Raw genomic sequence first — 19248 nt, forward strand, 5'->3', positions numbered from 1 at the left:
TCAATTCATTCATTGTTATTGTTGGTAATGGAGGTACAGAAACATAGTATTTTATAAACCCCCCACAAGAAATAATCACAGAAAGTCGGGTCTGGTGACCTTGGAGGCCAGTAATGTAAGGCTAAATCATTTGGTCCAGTGCGCCCAATTCATTATTCAATAATCCTTTGATTTCAAAATTCCCACACTTCCAGATGCAAGTGTGGTGGTGCCCCTTCCTGTTGGTAAATGAAGTCGTTCAAATCAGTCAACTGTGCGAAAGGAAAATTCTCAAGCATATTGAGATACGTGTTTCCTGATGCCATACAATTTATGTATCCTTCGTGCACTTCTCAGCAAAGAAAAACTGACCATACACCTTTTCCCGTGAAACTGCTAAAAACATATTAAATTGTGGTGAGTCCCTCTCATGTTGTGGACGTTCTGTACCCCATATTCTCACATTGTTATGGTTCACCTTTCCATTGAAATGGAATGTTGCCTTGTCACTAAACACTAAGCGTGGAAGAAAACTGTCAGCCTCCATCTTGCCAAGAATGAAATTACAGAACTCCACACGCTGTTTCTTGCCGCTTTCGCAAAGCACTTGCAGTAGCTGAATTGTGTGTGGTTTCATGAGTAAACGACGCAACACACGCCAGATGGACATCGGGGGCATGTTGAGCTATCTAGCTGCACAGCAAACGGATTTCTGTGGACTTCTTGTGAAACTATGGCAGATGCGTTCGATGTCTATGTCAGACACTCTGAGATGGCCCAGTGATTTGCCTTTACACACGCAACATGTTTCTCAGAATTGTTCATGCCACTGCCTAATGTTCTGTGCTGTATGAGTATCCACAACATACCTAGTACGAAGGTCTTGGTCAACAGTTATTACGACCCACACTGTGCAAAATGTAGAACACAAAATACTTTCTGTTGTCCCGACACCATTTTTACTACAACTTAAGTGGGTGCACACAGCTGTTGCCTAGTGGGAACCACATAAAACTCTAGAGTTTGCTTTTTCCAACAGTATGTTGTTCACGCACATATCTCAAATAATAAAATAGTTATGACTTTTTTTTTAAAATCAGCTGATTCTTTTTGATACACCCTGTATGTAGATAGTTCATCTGTCCTGGGAATGTAGAATCTCTATTTCTGCCTCTTATCAACAATGGCCCGATATCGATCCTGGGAATTCCATGACCAAACCAAAATCTCCGCAGTAGTTTCCGAGACTAGCCCAGACATACAAAAAGAAGCAAGCAGGGGACTTCAGTTTATATATGTAGAAAGAGAAGATTTAATAAAAAAATTTTTTTATTTACGTACTACAACATGACTCCATTTTACATTTTGCATTTGCATGCAGTAATATTCTTCCATTATGTAACTGATGCGTAATGAATGCAGTACAAGTTCTAATGGCAAAAAGATATTTTTCGAACAAGGGAATGTCCACAATGGAATATGACAATATTATAAAAAGAATAGTTGTTACTCACCATACAGCAGATAGACCAAGTCGCAGATAGGCACAACAAAAAGACTGTCAGAAAATAAGCTTTTGGACAAGAGGCCTACGTCGGAAATAGACAACATAAAATAAACACACACACACACACACACACACACACACACACACACACACACACAAAAAATCACAGTCTCTGACTGCTCAGGTCTCAGCAGCAATATACAGTGGTCGAGTGTGTGTGCTTACTTTTTTGAAAAGCTTTCTTTTTGTTGTGCCTATATGTGATTCACTATCTCTGTTAGCAACCACTTTTTCATAATATTGTCAACAAGATATTGTTATGTGATATAATTATTATTTAACAATTTTCAGACTTTTTGCTTTACTTGTACTGTGAAATCTTGCTTCTTGCCAAATTTTATGAGTCTAGGTCAAGCGATGACCCTATAGGTTTCGGTAAGTGAGTTTGCAAGTATCAAAATACTTACATCTACACGATTACTCTGCTATTCAAAATTAAGTGTCTGGCAGAGGATTATTCAAACGACCTTCAGGTTATTTCTTTACCGTGCACTCTTGAACGAAGTGTGGTAAAAAGGAATAGCTAAATCTTTCCACGTGCACTCAGATTTCTCATATTTTATTATGATTATCATTTCTCCCTATGTAGATGGGCACAAAATATTTCCACATTCGGAGGAGAAGGTTGATGATCAAAAATTCATGATAAGTTCTTGCCACAATGAGAAATGCCTTTGTTTTATTGTCTGTCAGTCCCATTTCTGTATCACATCCATGGCACTCTCTCTCCCCCATTTTGCGACAACAACAAAACGAGCTGTCCCTTGAATTTTTTTGATGTGCACCACCCATCTTATCTGGTGTGCATCCCACACCACACAGCAATACTCCAGAAGAAGGTGGACAAGTGTAGTGTAGGCAGTCCATTTAGTAGACCGGTTGTCTTTTCTAAGTATTCTACCAATAAATCACAGTCTTTGGTTGCTTTCCCCATAACATTATCTATGTGATCATTTCAATTTAAGTTATTCATAATTGTAATTCCTAAGTATTTAGTTGAATTTACAGCCTTCTACATCTACATATATACTCCGCTAGCCACCAAGCGGTGTGTAGCGGAGGGCACAATTCACGCCAAAGTCATATCCCCCCCCCCCCCCCCCCGTTCCACTCCCGGATCACACACGAGGGAAAAAACAACTGCCTGAACACCTCAGTATGAGCTCGTATTTCCCTTATCTTTGAATGATGATCATTACACGATTTGAAAGTTGGTGGTAATAATATATGCTCTACATCCTCGGTGAAGATTGGATTTCGGAATTTAGTGAGCAGACCCCTTCTGTTTGGCGCGCTGTCTATCTGCAAGTGTGTCTCACTTCAAACATTCTACGAGATTTGTAACGCTCTCGCGATGGCTAAATGTACCAGTCACGAATCTTGCCGCTCTTCCTTGGACCTTCTCAATTTCTTGAATGAGACCCAACTGGTAAGGGTCCCATACAGACGAACAATACTCAAAGCCTGGATGAACTAACGTATTGTAAGCTATTTCCTTTGTTGAAGGACTGAATTGCTTCAGGATTCTACCAATAAACCGCAATCTAGAGTTCGCCTTACTCATTACTTGTGTAATTTGATCATTCCATTTGAGATCATTTCGAATAGTCACACCCAGATACTTGACTGATGTTACCGCTTCCAAAGACTGATCATTTATTTTGTACTCATACATTAATGGGGATTTTCGCCTTGTTATGCGCAGTAGGTTACACTTACTAATATTGAGAGATAACTGCCAGTCATAACACCACGCATTTATTTTCTGCAAATCCTCATTGATTTATTCACAACTTTCGTGTGATACTACTTTGCTGTAGACTACAGCATCATCGGCAAACAGTCTAAGGCCACTGTCAATACCATCAACCAGATCATTTATGTAAATTGTAAAAAGCAGCGGACCTATTACGCTGTCCTGGGGCACACCTGAAGTTACTCTTGTTTCTGTTGAAGTTACCCCATTCAGGGCGACATACTGCTCCCTGTCTGTTAGAAAACTTTCTATCCAACTACATATGTCATGGATAGTAAGTGCGCACTTTTTGTAGCAAGCGACAGTGCAGAACCGAGTCGAACGCTTTTCGAAAGTCGAGAAATATGGCATCAACCTGGGAGCCGGTATCTAGAGCCTGTTGTACATCATGCACAAAGAGGGCCAGCTGTGTCTCACATGACCGCTGTTTCCTAAAACCATGCTGGTTTCTGCAGATGAGCTCTGCAGAGTCTAGAAAGGTCATTATGTCTGAAAACAAAATATGTTCCATGATTTTATAACAAACTGATGTCAGTGAAATTGGCCGGTAATTATGTGCATCCGATTTTCTACCCTTTTTATAGATTTCTATGACCTGGGCCTTCTTCCAGTCCTGTGAAACTTTACGCTGTTCCAATGATCTCTGATAGATGACGGATAAGAATGGTGCTATATTTGTAGCATAGTCAACATAAAATCTTACGGGGATACCGTCTGGGCCAGATGCCTTTCTGGCGTCTAAGGATCTTAACTGTTTTACAATCCCAAATACACTAAACACTATGTTAGCCATCCTTTTGTTTGTTCGATAATTGAAAGGGGGAATGATGCTGCAGTCACCTATCATAAACGAGTTTTTGAAGGCTAGGTTTAGAATTTCGGCCTTCTGTTTATCATCATCAGTTACATTACCCATACTGTCAGCAAGAGAAGGTATTGAATTACTTGTAGCGTTCATAGATTTTACGTACGACCAAAATTTTTTGGGGTTATTTTTAGAATCTGATTTGTGTGTTTTATTGTGTTACCAAAATTTAGTGGAGTCCTTTTAATACTAACGTGAACGACTTCACACTTTCAATCATTTAGAGTCGATTGCCACTTTTGCACCATTTAGACAACCTGTCTGAATCATTTTGCAATTGGTTTTGATCTTTTGATGACTTTACACAATGGTAAATGACAGCATTATCTGCATACAATCTAAGAGGGCTGTCCAGATTCTCCCCTAAAACATTTATGTACATCAGGAGCAGAAGAGTGCCTACAGCAGTTCCTTGGGAAATGCCACATTTTACTTCTGTCTTACTCAATGACTTTCCATCAGGTACTATAAACTGTGACCCTTCTGACAGAAAATCACAAATATAGTTTAACAATTTGGATGATACTCACAGGCACACAGTCTGACTAGAATTTGCTTGTGAAGAACAGTGTCAAAGGCATCTCAAAATCTAAAAATATGGAATCAGTTTGATATCTCCCACTGATAGCACTGTTACAAAATCCAGCTGCAAATTGAGATCAGTGGTATGGTAATTCTGTGCACTGCTCCTATTTTCTTTCTTGGGTACTTTTGCGATTTATGCTACTTTCCAGTCTTTAGGTATGGAGTTAGCAGTTGTACACGTGCATAAATGGCTATATCACTTGACTGCACTGATTTGGAAGCTTACATTTTTTACACCACCAAGGGGCTATGACCATAGTGTGTAGCATAAATTTCAACTAGATACGTCAACTCATTCTTGAGAGAAAGTGTTCTTCATAGCCGGGCAGACAGACAACAAAGTGATGCAGCAATGTTAGTTTTTACCAACTGAGGTACAGAACTCTGAAAACTATAATTTATTTTGAAAATGTTCAAGAATGCATTATGTACCATTACAATGTTTAGAATGACAAAAGTTCAAAACTCTGAAATGCCATGAAGTGGCAAAAGATAAAAATTAAGTGCTAAAATTTGGTGTGGTTACTTATTGCCATAGGGAGAATAGGTAAGTAAATTTTGATCCAAATTTGAGAGGTTGGGTGGGAGTGTGTTTTCTTGGTTGAATTTACATCCTGCAAGTGTTTTTCCTTCTGCTTCCTTTTTACCTTGGTTATTTTCCTGAGTGTTTGTCATTATGTTAGTCATATTCCTACAGTTCCTGTTTACTTCTGAAAAACAATAGCTTCTCTTGTATACTATAATTTCTTTATCATTTTAGACCTCCACATCCCAATCTGCATGAAAGTAATCATTCGTTATCTGGCAGCAGTCTCTACATTACAGTGTGTTTCCACTGGCCATATCATCTCTCAAAACCTGAGTCAGTGCAGGAGTCTGTGTGTGTGTGTGTGTGTGTGTGTGTGTGTGTGTGTGTGTACTGCCAACTCTCGCTTCTATGTAGATTAGCTAAAATGGGAAACACTTACACAGCGCTCTGTGTCTCCAATGTTATTTGCATCTAGGACAGTGGCAGGTAAGTCACTTGTATCACAGTCTATAGCCAGTTTCTCCCATGCTTCCCCTCCAGCTCCGGGTCCAGTTCCACTTGCACCGCTGACACCAACCGCTGTAGAAGCGACAGCAGTTGCTCCAGTACGAGCTGGCAACAGTGATGTAGCTCCCACAACTTTGGCCTTTTTCGATGGCGGCAAAGATGAAAGTATACTGCCAGCAGCATCACGTTTTCTATCAGTTGCTGAAATAAAAAAGTTGATGTTATCTATGAGGTAACATCCACAGACAAAACATTGATGCTATGCTATGAATCAACTCCAAATGTAAGACATACTATAAGCAAAAACCTCTTCATTGGGTTAAAAGTGACTCAGATTTACTGCAGATGAAGAGCATGGAATTAACCACAAAACATTAACTTTAAATCAGGGACTAACACCTACAGAATACCAAAAATGCTTCATGAGTGGAATACAATACAAGCTATTTTAAAATTTGCTAATTATGACTACTCTGAAATGATAAATCACAAAATTTTGCACACATGACTGGAACACAACTTGTGATAAAATGACAGATGATCAAATCAAAGCAGGGAACCAAAGGAATGGACACAGAAGTACTGAAATATGGGAGTCTTTCCTGAAGATGCAAAAAATGACACCAAAATTAATCTGTAAAGGAAAAAAATTAAGTTATGTTAAATCGGGCTTATAAAAAATGACGTGTGGTTAGGGCCTCCTGTCGGGTTCACCTGGTGCAAGTCTTTCGAGTTGATGCCACTTCGGTGACTTGCGTATTGATGGGGATGACATGATGATGATAAGGTGAACACAACACCCAGTCCCTGAGCGGAGAAAATCTCCGACCCACCTGAGAATCGAACCCGGGCCATTAGGTATGACATTCCGACGCTCTGACCACTCAGCTACCAGGACGGACAATCGGGCTTATAAAAATCCAGTAGGGCCTACACAGACAGCATGTTTCTGTTGAGCAAATGGAACATTAAAAAATGCCACTAAAGAGAATAGCACAGTACTGACTGACTATTTCCGAAACCTATTCAACTGTGGTCCACCAAAAGAAAGATTGCACGCTCCCCCCCCCCCAAAAGAAAGTAGCATGCCAAATTCTAGTTCAGAATAACTGACAATACACGAAAGAGCACACATCGGAGCACTTAAAAATAATGTTTATGAGAATACATAACTACTGACATGTAGAAGTTATGAGCGGATGATTCTTAAAGAAAATAAGCACATGATTAACAGCCACATAGAACAGTTCCATATGACTGGGAATGTGCATAAGAAAGTCAATAACACAGACCATAACAATTACAGGTGCATAATCTTTTTGCAAATCACATATCAAATTCTTTCTCAAGTTCTCTACAACTGTTTGGAACAAAAGGCTGGCCACCTGATTGGCGAGCACCAAATGGGACACAGTAAGGGTCAATTACGCGCAGAATAAGAAGACAGTTTTAAGGATCTGTCAATGTACCAGCACGACTGAAAACGTCAACAGAAGAAAGTGCTAACCCACAAGAGCATAGACAGTGGGTTAATGGAGGTCGAGACCTGGAGGGTTACAGGAGCAAGGGGTATGTTGCAAGGATAACTCCCATCTGCTTAATTCAGAAAAGCAGGTCATGGAGGGAAGGATCCAGATGGTGCAGATTGTGAAGTAGCTACTGAACTCTAGCATGTTGTGCTCAGCTGTAAGTTGTTCCACTGCAGGGTCAACTTTGTTCTTGGCCACAGTTTTGGGGTGGCTATTCATTTTGATGGACATTTGGTTGGTTGTTACATTTACATCAAAAACTGTGCAGAAATCATCAGAACTTTTGTCAGTATATTTAGAACATAAATACAACTAGACAAGACAATTTACATTGAAATCAGTCCTTTCTAGTGATACAGATGGAACTAATCGTTATGAGCATGTGATGCATTTGAAAATACAATAAATCAGACTAATCCTTGCTAAATTGAGGGTATAGGTCTACAATTCTATTGACAGGCAGGCCGTTTTTAAAATGCTAGAGGAGCTCTGAGTATTTTGCGGAAACACATTAATGGAAGAATGAAGCTATTTGTAACAATTAGAAGGAAGAATATTTCAATTCATTACAGTATTTTGTCAGTAAACCTATGAATTTTGAAACAAACATTGGGATTGTGCTGGCATAAGCTGGCGCCAGCAGTCCGATCGGCAAAGAGGCTGCGAGAAGATAGATAGTAGGCACCGGAGCAAGCGAGCCTATCAGGAGAGCGGCCAATCACAGACTCGCAAGAAACACCCCGCCAATGCCCTCTCGACTGCCAGTATTTAGATAGCCATCATGGATTGGAGGGGTCCAGTCAGTCATCCAGTGAGCCACCAAGTCGAGTCACTTGCAGTCACAGTTCCAGCCCAGTCGCAGTCGCAATCGCAATCAGAGTCTCTATCTCGGGCAGAACATAGCGACCAGAGTATTGTTTACAGCAGGATGTGTACTTCACGTGCAATGAGGCTAATGTGGATTATTACAGAAGAGCTTGTATCACAACTAGCTAAAGTTAAGCAGCTTTCTTATTCTTATGACTAGAGAACCCTGTTAATACATGCGTGCAGTTGGGTTAGAGGATATAGGCCACCAAACAAAACACAAACTCACCCATAAAATCACCAACATTTTCAAAAGACAGGGAATAAACATAGCATACACAACAGACAATTCTATACAAAAATACGCCCCAAAACTGACAAAAAACAGAGACATATATCAGAAAGCAGGTACATATCAGCTACAGTGTAGCACTTGTGAAGGCACATACATAGGGCACACAGGGAGAACATTTGATGTCAGGTACAAGGAACACTTGACAGCCTGGAAATATGGGACAAACCACTCCACATTTGCAGAGCACCAAAGAGAAAATGACCACTTACCACAAACATAAAACCAAAGCAGAAGGGAAAATCCTGTTGAATTGAGCAAGTACACACACCAAGCAATTCATTATTTACACTAAAGGATAAAATAATAGAATAATGTTCACAAAAAGTATTAATATAATAATACTGTCCAGTGTAATAATAACAGAACCTAACATCTTTACACTCACTCATCCATGAACCCCTCCACAGAATATTGAAACAAAAAGTCAAACGAGCTTCACCAAAATTTTCAGCCACTCGCTAACAGCTAGTACAACCCCCCCCCCCCCCACCTCGAAAAAAAAATACATCGGCTCTATCCCCCCCCCCCTTCTCTCTCTCTCTCTCTCTTTCTCTCTCTCTCTCTCTCTCTCTCTCTCACACACACACACACACACACACACACACACACACACACAGTATAAACATCATGAATAGAAGTTAGTATCAAACATATACTTTGTTAGGTTGGCAACAAATAGGTAAACAGACCAAAGAAGATGAAACACGTAATGGAGTAGCAATATTTATGCCATGAAAAGCAGTGTACGACGAAATAGCTGTATCGAGTGACAAAAGAACATTAGTCCACCACAAAAAGAGTGAGAAACATGGTGAACAGTGTGTGGAAGGGGAGAACACTATTTGTGATTATATGGCAGTGATAAAAATAGTAGTGCGACCTCCAGACCAGACATGAGGAAACGCAGATCAGCAAATCGTAAGTAATTACTTTTTTTACAAAAAACCGTGAAGTGAATTGTTTAATAATCTATAACTAACAAAACTGTATCGTTGTAGATCCCACTGATGATGCCTTAGAACAGAAGAAGGCAAAATGCATATGGAATAAATAAAGTAACTAGCAGCAGGAAAAGGCAGTTTTATTTACTAAAACAAACAAAAAATCCTCTCCTTGCTTCCCACGTTACAAGCCTACAGCAACAACGAGATGACAAAAAAGTGATAATGGTCCTCATTTCTTGCTTTTGCATCTGTCATACTTTTGAATTTACCTTCCAATACAGAAAACTCATATAAGGAATAAAAAGGATTTTTCTCCAACATTTCTCCGACTGTGTGCTTAAGACATTAATATTCTTTATTTGGCTGATATTGTTTGGAAAGCAAGCAGCTAGGAATTAAGTCTGCAACTTGCTCAGCATTTCTCACAGGTCATCATGTGATGAGCACTTTTACAGATACGTGCCTTCTTCATATTTACTGAGACTCCCCATTTCTATTCCATATAACATTATGGATTCAAAGTGTGGAAAGTAAAATATTTTAAGAACTCCAATATTAACATTTTTGTCTAACTTGAGTAATTTATATCAGCCTCAATTAAGTTTATTACTTGTGCTATTAGTGTGCTCTATCAATGTTTGCTGATCACCAAGATGGAAACACAGAAATTCCACACAAGGTAATAGCTCAAGCTCATTTTCACTGATTTTAGCACCATCATTGACACTGCCAATTTAGTGTCAGTTTATTATTTCTAAACCATTTATCTAGTACAAATAAAATACTTTCAAAGCCCACTGTGTAACTGCTACTTGACCGATCCCCTTAATTGAAATATTGGTGTCACTGACAAGTAGAATGATTTCCTTTTGGATTTCATCAAGATCATTAATATGTACTAAGAAAACTAGTGGCCCAGGGACATTTTCCTGTGGCATGCTGTTTAAGATCTTCCTCACAACCGAATAACATTTATTATTCTCTTCATCTAGTAGTTCTATTTTTTGATCCCTTTTCAATAACCCTTGAGTGGGCGCACCATTTTTTACAACAGAAGCAGGGACGTGGCATACTTTGTACACACTTAAATAATAGCTGTCTATGTTACTAAGGTAAATGTCTAAAAGAAAAATCAAAGATTAATCCTAGTTTAATTATACAACAATAAAATAAACTAAAAGCACTGATCATTTAAACAATAATAAAATAAACTTTCATTATATCACTCTGTTGCCACCAACAGGAGTTATCCACGCCAAGCATTACACAGCGCAGCTGCATCGGATCTCAGCCAACCGTTTATTCGATTACTACTTGTCTCTTAAGACAATTGCCTCGTTCTGAGAGTGCGCTCCTAGCTCTTAATATGAATAGTTTTTTTTTTTTTTTTTTTTTTTTTTTTTTTTTTTTTTTTTTTTTGCACAAATCATAATATTTTCTCATCTAGTTTGCTGTTTATTTTATAATACTGCTACCTCCTTGGGTGTAGGAGAACGCAACTGATCAGTGCTTTAATTGGGCTCTCAATTGTGAAATAACAATGAAACAGAACAAAACAATTTTATTTGTGGTAGCTACACTGAATACATAGACATACCTACTCTAAGTTTAAGTATGATTGTATCTTATTGAATTCAATCCCTCTCACTCCATAGAATTCTAGCTGTTGCAGAAAAGTCTTGCAACGGACTAAATCAAAAGCTTTTGCTACGTCACAGAATACCCCAGTTATTGTTTCTTCCTCATCAAGTGTTTTGTAGTACATATTCAACAAGTTCTTGTGTTGCTGAAATAACAGATTTAATTTTTGGGAATTCATGGTGGCTTCTGGATAGAATATTCTGTGGTGTAAAGAAGTTTATTAATCTGTTATACAAAATATGTTCAAAGAGTTTTGTTACTACTTGTATAATACTAATAGGTCTGTAGTTTTCAGCTTTGTAGAATCACTTTTTTGTACAATTGACAAGACATCTCCTGGACTATGTTTTTACCAACCTATTTATGACTCTCGTTACTTCTTCCTCACTCGTTGTATACAGATATATATAAAATTTCTTAGGGAACATCTTTTCTCTGGTAACACACTTGTTACTAGAGTTGACACAAACCTACTACCCCTTCTTAGATTTCCGCATATATTTATGAAGTTTCTAGGTTGTTTGTAAAGAACTGCTCCACCTGATTTCCTTTGGGCTATTATTTTTATACACTGCCTGTCCTGTTTCTCAATTTACGATCATTCACATACTTTTTGCCTTGCAGTCCAAGTTGACAATGTCTCTCAATAGCCATTTTCTTTCCACATTACGTAAGATTTTTTTATATTCCTTATAGAACCATTTTAAATGTAAGCAATTAGTTTCACCCCATGAGTGCTAGTCCTACAAGTTTCATATGAGAGCTCATGTGAGGTTTGGAAGACAGGAGCTGAGGTATTGGGGAAAATAAGACTGAGGACTGATTGTGAGTCATGCTTGGATAGCTCAATTGGTAGAGCACTTATCCATAAAAGGCACAGTCCAGAGTTCAAGTCTAGGTCTAGAACACAGTTTTAATCTACCAGGAAGTTTCATATCACTACACACCCTGCTGGAGAGTGAAAATTTCATTTGATTTTCATAGTTACTGATTCTGTGCAGCACTTTAATGCTTTTGTCAGAAACAATTATGTCTTTTGCAATCCATTACTTTTGTCTACCTTTAGTTTGTTCTTACATGTCTATTTCTCTGTATGGAATGCCACCTTAATATATTCACAGTATCTAGCTATGAAGAACTCAAAACTATTTTCACTGCCTTAGTCACTTACTTTTAACTTTTATTAGTCAGATCATTGTTGATGTTACATATGCTGTAGTCATGCACTCTTGGTATTTAATAAAGAGCTTCAGACTTTGTTGTTCTGAGATTAGTTATTCTTCCAGACACAATTTTCACCTACTATTAATGTGTATGTTGTTTTGACAGCACTTGTTCTTTGGGATCACACATAATTTTCATGTACTGTTAATATGTGGTTAACAGCCTGTATGCTGGTTACAATATAAACCCACAGCAGTAGCACTCTTTGTAGTAATGCTAGTATAGTAGTCGATTGTATTACGAAAGTTGTGCACGATCAATAGTGACGAAATATCTCTTTCTCAACATTAAAGTCAGTACACAATATTATTTGTTCTTTCATTTACAACTGCTGGCCTTATTTGGGTCACTTTTTCTTCCCCCGTAGGACTACTGCCAGGAGAGCAGTAAACATTAATGATCTACATTTTGTTTTATTAATTACAAATTTCAACTGATAAACATTAAAAATCTTTTTCTGTAACATATTTTACTGTGTTGAAAAGTTTACACCTTCTTATCACCCACCAAGAAATGCTTTTTGTTAGTGGCCTTCTTTCCCCTCCGCAGAGGCAGAGTGTTGTGATCTTTCTGTCGTATCAAAACTTTATCACATATTTTTTTATTTGTGCATACCTAGAGGAATCCTTCTTCTTACCTAAGGTGTTTGTATGCAGCACACACATGTTGAAAATGGAACCTCTTTAGTCCATCAGTTTCAAAATTAAAATCTATCCTGCAGCTCTTGGAAGTAGGATTATCCACAGGGGATCCACAAATAAGCAAGCTGTTTTGGCACAAATGGTCATTTTTATCTGCCTAACTTACATAAATAGCATGACAGAATATAATTCACAAAGTACCAATACCAAATGCCTATTAGGCCTCATGCAAGCAAAAAGTTTTATGGTAGGAAATATTTTCACATTTCACTCAAATGCTACAGTTTCTCAACACGAGATTGAAAATCAGTAGTGGTAGTATGAAATTTTTATACAAATTTGGAAATTTCAGATTCTTCCGTGTAATTTTTGTGATGTCCCCTTTCCTCTTCCATCCTCGTTCTAACAAACAATCTTGTCATCATTAATTCTGTAACTATTCCAGCCATTATCAAAACTTATCCTCCAGTTAACTTCACTAACCCTGCCAGAATGACCTGTTTAGTTATCCCACGTTTATTCTCCTGTTAAGACGTTATTATGTGTTCATACAACACGTTTTCTGCAATATTTGCATTTTCTTTGTTACATCGAGAAGATTAATATGTAATCTTTCTTACCAGTTATTTCTGTTAGTAGTTTATTTCCATTCTGATAATCTGATTACAGATTTCATACTAATAATTGTAACAAAAGCTAATCATTCGCACAACCAGTCAACCACATGAACAGCGATTGGTATTCACCCCTTCAGGTTTATCTGGCTTGATGCAACATGTATTCCCTTGGCAAAGACATAACGTGCCTATGCCCGCATTCAAAAGTCAACTTATCATATGTTCAGAAATGAACATATAATGTGTTCAAATACCAACAGGGATGTGTTTCAAGATAATATAAATAACTGATAGACCAACATGTGCTGGATACTAGGCGCTCTGTGAAACAAGGTTTTTATTCTTCAACAACATGAATTTGGCACCAGCTGAAATTGCCGCCCATGGCCCAATACTCCGGTTTGCTGACCTTTATTCAGGAGTCAGAATATTTTAACTATTCTGTGTATTTACATTGATGTACTGTTTAAAGATAAACATAACAAACCAGAATTATTTATAGATAATCATTTTCAACATACGTACAATACAGGACACAAACACAATTTCAAGTCATCTCACAGATTAAAACTCTACTTTCAGGCTCATTAGTACATGGCTATGAAAAATGATAATCACTTTAAAGTGAAAAAATGTTCGCAGTATGGAACTTTGTTTATTGAAAGGTAAATTACATGTTATCTTTGTGCACAAAACTGTTATTAGTCATCACAGAGTTCTTAAATTTTTTTGCTCTCTTTGGAGAGTAATTTAACAAACTTGAACTGAAGTTTTTAAATTAAAATTAATTTGAGGATTGTTGACACATACATATCTCAGTTACATTATTTATACTGACAAGTCTCCTGGACACTAAATCACAAATTAATGCATGCAATGAGTTAACAAAATTCCAATTTTGATTCCTCTTTCTTTTTGACTGTCAGCGATTTCCTGCCATACAGTACTACACTCCTGGCAAAACACTTGAGAAATCTTTTCCTCAACTCCAAATCATTCTTCTTGCTGTCAACAAATAAAGTGTCTGTTCAAAAGCTCATTTATTGTGAGAAGGAAAGTTGCTACTCACCATATAGTGGAGATGCTGAGTCGCAGAGAGGCACAGCAAAAAGACTGTCACAAATATAGCTTTCTGCCAGTGAGTCCTTCATCAAAATTTGATGACAAACAGATACAGTCATGCAAATGCAACTCTCTCTCTCTCTCTCTCTCTCTCTCTCTCTCTCTCTCTCTCTCTCTCACACACACACACACACACACACACACACACACACACACACACACACACACACACCACTGCAGACTCAGGCAACCGATGTGGCGTCAATTGCGTGAGACTGCAGTCGAGAGAGAGAGAGAGAGAGAGAGAGAGAGAGAGAGAGGAGAGAGAGAGAGAGAGAGAGAGAGAGAGAGAGAGAGAGGGAGGAGAGGGAGAGAGAGAGAGAGAGAGAGAGAGAGAGAGAGAGAGAGAGAGAGAGAGAGAGAGGGTGGGGGGGAGGGGGGGGGGGGTGGCCACTCTTTGACAGTAACTAAGCCAGAAAGAAGATTGTATTGTGCACCAACGGGACTTAGCCTCAGAGCAGGACTGTCAAGGCCAGGAATATTGTATAATAATCACTCTGAAAAAGTTGGGCATTTATGCGACATTGAATAAATGTATTGTTGTGGGACACAATTTAAGTCATTTCAAGTAGTTTTAGTTATAGGTATGCAGCACTCGATGCTGTTGTCATAATCTTACACTGGCGACAAAGAATAGTGATATGAGTTACGAAACTAGCTGAAGTCACACTCAGGAGAGTACTGAAAATAAATACAAACAGTTATATATCTAAAAACAAAGACGATGAGACTTATCAAACAAAAGCGCTGGCAGGTCGATAGACATACAAACGAACATACACACAAAATTCAAGCTTTCGCAACAAACAGTTGCTTCATCAGGAAAGAGGGAAGGAGAGGGAAAGACGAAAGGATGTGGGTTTTAAGGGAGAGGGTAAGGAGTCATTCCAATCCCGGGAGCGGAAAGACTTACCTTAGGGGGAAAAAAGGACAGGTACATGCTCGCACACACACGCATATCCATTCGCATATACACAGACACAAGCAGACATTTGTAAAGGCAAAGAGTTTCAATACAAACAGTTAGTAATACAACATCACAGTTAGTAATATTTCGATTTCAAAGAGTGACAGGTAGGTCACGTGTCCATTATGAATAAGGAAGTGCTTCATTTATTGTAGCACAAACTACGAGGGCAGTTCAATAAGTAATGCAACACATTTTTTTTCTCGGCCAATTTTGGTTGAAAAAACCGGAAATTTCTTGTGGAATATTTTCAAACATTCCCGCTTCGTCTCGTATAGTTTCATTGACTTCCGACAGGTGGCAGCGCTGTACGGAGCTGTTAAAATGGCGTCTGTAACGCATGTGCGTTGCAAACAATGGGCAGTGATCGAGTTTCTTTTGGCGGAAAACCAGGGCATCTCAGATATTCATAGGCGCTTGCAGAATGTCTACGGTGATCTGGCAGTGGACAAAAGCAGGTGAGTCGTTGGGCAAAGCATGTGTCATCATCGCCGCAAGGTCAAGCAAGACTGTCTGATCTCCCGCGTGCGGGCCGGCCGTGCACAGCTGTGACTCCTGCAATGGCGGAGCGTGCGAACACACTCGTTCGAGATGATCGACGGATCACCATCAAACAACTCAGTGCTCAACTTGACATCTCTGTTGGTAGTGCTGTCACAATTGTTCACCAGTTGGGATATTCAAAGGTTTGCTCCCGCTGGGTCCCTCGTTGTCTAACCGAACACCATAAAGAGCAAAGGAGAAACATCTGTGCGGAACTGCTTGCTCGTCATGTGGCTGAGGGTGACAATTTCTTGTCAAAGATTGTTACAGGCGATGAAACATGGGTTCATCACTTCGAACCTGAAACAAAACGGCAATCAATGGAGTGGCGCCACACCCATTCCCCTACCAAGAAAAAGTTTAAAGCCATTCCCTCAGCCGGTAAAGTCATGGTTACAGTCTTCTGGGACGCTGAAGGGGTTATTCTGTTCGATGTCCTTCCCCATGGTCAAACGATCAACTCTGAAGTGTATTGTGCTACTCTTCAGAAATTGAAGAAACGACTTCAGCGTGTTCGTAGGCACAAAAATCAGAACGAACTTCTCCTTCTTCATGACAACGCAAGACCTCACACAAGTCTTCGCACCCGAGAGGAGCTCACAAAACTTCAGTGGACTGTTCTTCCTCATGCACCCTACAGCCCCGATCTCGCACCGTCGGATTTCCATATGTTTGGCCCAATGAAGGACGCAATCCGTGGGAGGCACTACGCGGATGATGAAGAAGTTTTTGATGCAGTACGACGTTGGCTCCGACATCGACCAGTGGAATGGTACCGTGCAGGCATACAGGCCCTCATTTCAAGGTGGCGTAAGGCCGTAGCATTGAATGGAGATTACGTTGAAAAATAGTGTTGTGTAGCTAAAAGACTGGGGAATAACCTGGTGTATTTCACTGCTGAATAAAACAACCTCTGTTTCAGAAAAAAAATGTGTTGCATTACTTATTGAACTGCCCTCGTACATAGTTAAAATGATAGAGATTTTACAATGGCAGCTAGAATTAATGGCGACTGGATACAAAACACCAGAGGATCAAAGTCTTCATATCTCTACCAATTCAGAGCTACAGAGCCAAAATGTAAAGAAATTTGGACACTTTACTCCTTTTACTATCTATTATTAATACCACTTACCCGCTAAACTATGACTAGTCGATGCTTTGCCATGAACAATGCCAGTTCGTTTTCCTTCGGCTGTTTCAACACGTCCAGATTTTGCACCAAGAGCAAATAAATCTGCTGGATATTGTGGTGTTTTCCCCTTACCACCTCGTCCTTGTGAGCCTTTTCCTCTCTCCATTTCATTTCATATCATTCACACTGCTTCCTGAAGAATTGAGGTTCTGTTTTAAACATAAAGGACAGAATTCTTACAGCAAATTCAGAAAGTATAAAAGCTGTGTGTGTGTGTGTGTGTGTGTGTGTGTGTGTGTGTGTGTGTGTGTGTTTTGGGAGGGTAAATGTAATTTATGTTAAACAAAGCTGGGAAAAAAAGGGTCCATCCTGGTGACAGTACAGTTTTACATTAGCTTAAATTTCTAGGGCATCAAAGAGGCAGACATCAAAAATGCAATGGATTGGCTGAAGAACTGCTCTACCATTCAGTAAAACTGCATAATAAATATTTTACGTCAGATGAATTCGCACTTGCGAATAACGACAACCATCTGCTGTAGAATGGAATGACATCAATGAAAATTTGTGCCGGACCGGGACTTGAACCCAGATTTCCCATTTATCACGAGTGGTCGCCTTACCATTTGACATGCATGCATGTCCAAAGGAACTTTGTATCATAATCAGAATGACACAGGTACTGTGATATCGTAATAAACATTTGTTTTATTCTCATACTAGTTACTGTTTCAAGTACTAAACAGGACCTACAGTATGTTCAAATAAAAGTGGTACAATTCATTAGCCTACAATTTTCTTGGGGTTGTACAAATGTCAGACAGTCGAGTTCACTAGCTACTGGCCAAGTTCTTCTCTGCCGTTATAAAGTAGCATTAATTCTGTGAGTCACATTGATTAGGTCCCAAGTCTTGTCCAAAAAAAGCTGTTCATGATTTTAGTTTTAGTTGCTTATTACATAATATTATCCCAATAGCTGGCTATCAGAATGATTGCTAAGGTGTCTTCAGTTCTATAATTATATTTTCTATGCTATTTCTGTACAGATACCTTCTCAGCACAGTAGAGATAAACTCACTTTATGTACTCTTTTAGGTAATGTCACATGGTGCCCAATGGTGTCCTATATAATACAGGACCACAAGATTGGTGCAGTCCAGAATAATCTGCAACTGTTAGGAAACACTCACTGTCTCGCCACAATTTTGTCCCCCTGCAGGCAATGAGAAACCTGATCTACATCTTACTCCAGAATTCAATACCATATCCTAACACTTATCCTTAAATCATAAGCCATCCAGTCAAATACTGTCTTAATAGTTAAAACCACTGCAATTTGTCCACCTAAACAGAGGACTGGTTAATCAGGTTTGAAATGAAAAGAGTATGAGTTTTCTTATGTATGAATAGGAGAGAGACACAAATCACTAATCACTGATTACATTTCAAAGTCCCACTCACTATGGAAAGATAAGATCTAAACAGACCTGACCTCTTTGAGGATATCCAGCATCAACAACCACAAGGTAGTTTCAGCGACAATGACTATCAAAGTCAAAGGGCAAACAAAACAAGCAGAAAGATTTATATGTTCTATAAACTAGATAAAGAAACAGCAGCATCATATCTCAATAAAGCACTTTAAACTTCCAGCTCAGGACAGGAGCTAGGCTCAAGTTTGAAAGAATAAATGACCATGCATTGAACAGATACGTATCCAGTGGAACAGTTCGTGATGGGAAGGGCCCTCCATGATGTACAGTTACTAAAGAAATAGATGTGTGAAATAGGTATTCAGTGGCACTGAGAAACTGACAAAATAGTTAGTTGGTTAGTTGGTTTGTTTGTGGGACTGAAGGGGCCATCGGTTCCTTTTTCCACAAACTTGAAACACCCACAAAGAATAAGAACAATCAATGGAGATAACAAGAGACG

The 19248-nt window shown here is 39.0% G+C and overlaps 1 protein-coding gene across 3 annotated transcripts in view; it reads right to left on the bottom strand.

Annotated features, from left to right (window-relative positions):
- Window positions 1–19248, bottom strand: part of LOC124781594 (integrator complex subunit 1) — a 269211-nt gene that overhangs the window by 242622 nt on the left and 7341 nt on the right. For 2 of the 3 annotated variants that reach the window (XM_047253875.1, XM_047253873.1), the window contains exons 2-3: window positions 17314–17522; window positions 5721–5989 (exon numbers count right to left, since the gene is read on the bottom strand). In XM_047253875.1, the coding sequence (XP_047109831.1) occupies window positions 5721–5989; window positions 17314–17479 (435 nt within the window). In that variant the 5' untranslated portion in view covers window positions 17480–17522. The remainder of the gene's footprint in view (window positions 1–5720; window positions 5990–17313; window positions 17523–19248) is intronic. The other variant, XM_047253874.1, reaches the window with a different exon arrangement.

The sequence above is a fragment of the Schistocerca piceifrons genome, chromosome 1 (genome assembly GCF_021461385.2).
Source record: "Schistocerca piceifrons isolate TAMUIC-IGC-003096 chromosome 1, iqSchPice1.1, whole genome shotgun sequence".
Classification (NCBI taxonomy): Eukaryota; Metazoa; Arthropoda; class Insecta; order Orthoptera; family Acrididae; genus Schistocerca; species Schistocerca piceifrons.